General features: G+C 37.2%; 1 protein-coding gene across 1 annotated transcript; it reads left to right on the forward strand.

The window, feature by feature from the left end:
• Window positions 1-400: 400 nt before the first annotated feature.
• On the forward strand, window positions 401-1,676 carry LOC781677 (olfactory receptor 4F21). Its single transcript, XM_059890720.1, is given in 2 exon segments — window positions 401-1,233; window positions 1,236-1,676. Coding segments are annotated over 2 exon segments (933 nt in total). The 5' UTR covers window positions 401-566; the 3' UTR covers window positions 1,502-1,676.
• The last annotated feature ends 293 nt before the right edge of the window (window positions 1,677-1,969 follow it).

Below are 1,969 nucleotides of genomic sequence, written 5' to 3' on the forward strand. Positions count from 1 at the left end.
TTCTGAATGTTGAGTTTTTTTTTTTTTACTTTTATTTTATTTTTAAACTTTACATAATTGTGTTAGTTTTGCCAAATATCAAAATGAATCCACCACAGGTATACATGTGTTCCCCATCCTGAACCCTCCTCCCTCCTCCCTCCCCATACCATCCCTCTGGGTCGTCCCAGTGCACTAGCCCCAAGCATCCAGTATTGTGCATCGAACCTGGACTGGCATCTCGTTTCATACATGATATTTTACGTGTTTCAATGCCATTCTCCCAAATCTTCCCACCCTCTCCCTCTCCCATAGAGTCCATAAGACTGTTCTATACATCAGTGTCTCTTTTGCTGTCTTATACACAGGGTTATTGTTACCATCTTTCTAAATTCCATATATATGTGTTATTATACTGTATTGGTGTTTTTCCTTCCTTTATCCAATTAAATTATTTCACACTCAGGAAAGTGGAACCCACAGGAAACACTAGCAAGAAAACTGGAAGTCTGTCTTTGTACTACTGACTGTGATTTTTCTTTTCCTATTCTCAGGTGATTTGAGAAAGAGCTCTTCTGCCCAAGTCAATGGATAGACCAAATGATTCTGTGGTTTCTGAGTTTGTGTTGCTAGGATTCTCTAGTTCTTGGGAAACTGCACTTTTTCTTATGTTGATATTCTCCTTGCTCTATATAGGAATCATCCTGGGAAATCTCTTCATTTTGTTTTTGGTAATTTTGGATTCTCACTTACATTCTCCTATGTACTTCTTTTTAGCCAACTTGTCACTCATTGATGTTGGCCTTTCCTCTACCATAGTCCCCAAGATTATTACAGACCTTCCAAATAAATACAAGATAATCTCTTTCAAAAGTTGTATGACACAAATGTGCTTCATTCATATCATGGGAGGAGTGGAGATGGTGTTACTCATAGCCATGGCATTTGACAGGTGCACAGCAATCTGTAAGCCTCTTCACTACTCGAACATCATGAATCCTAAAATATGCATTTCATTTGTAATCACTGGCTGGGTAGGTGGGGTGAACCATGCTATGTCTCAATTTGCTTTCATTATAAACTTGCCCTTTTGTGGTCCTAACAAAGTAGACAGCTTTTATTGTGACTTTCATAGGATCATAAAACTTGCATGCACAGATGGAACCAAATTTGAGTTTACTGTTGCTGCCAACAGTGGTTTCATGACTATGGGTACTTTCTTTCTGCTAATCCTTTCCTACATCTTCATTTTGGTCCTGTCTGGAAATATTCTTCAGGAGACTTATCCAAGGTATTTGTCACTTTGTCAGCTCACATCACTGTGGTGGTTCTTTTTTTCACTCCATGCATGTTTCTCTATGTATGGCCTTTCCCCAAATCATCAGTTGATAAATACATGTTCATTGTTGACTTTGTTATTACCCCTATCTTGAATCCTTCCATATATACATTAAGAAACAAAGACATAAAGGTAGCTATAAAAAGGTTGAACAAAGAGGGACATCATGTCAGATTTTGCTGACTAGAGCTGTGTTAGGAACTCTAAAACTATCCATTTATCTGTCCTTTAGATATCTACCCTAGGCATCTGATATTTAACATGGCCAGATATGGACATGGCATCTACCCCACTGAACATATTCCTTCAGCTCTGTAGAGAATCAGCTCTTTGCCTTAACTACTACTGGAAAAGTGAATCCAACAACAACAACAAAAAAAGGTTATTTTAACATACAGTATCACTCTTTACTAAACCATACTTATAACTAAAAATGTATCATCTTGATAATAGAAATAATATAATGACATCTCTTCTGTTTCTCATAAGGTTTGAAAATAAGTGGCAGACTTGCTTTGCTGAATGTTAGGAATCATCACATAGAATATATGTAGAACTAGTAGATCTACCTAGCTACTCTTTAGTGTTCCCTCAGAAGAAGACCTAAAGACAAAATTTGATTATGGGTGATTTACTTGAAGGATGAGATGG

Source organism: Bos taurus, chromosome 10 (genome assembly GCF_002263795.3).
Source record: "Bos taurus isolate L1 Dominette 01449 registration number 42190680 breed Hereford chromosome 10, ARS-UCD2.0, whole genome shotgun sequence".
NCBI classification, from domain to species: Eukaryota; Metazoa; Chordata; class Mammalia; order Artiodactyla; family Bovidae; genus Bos; species Bos taurus.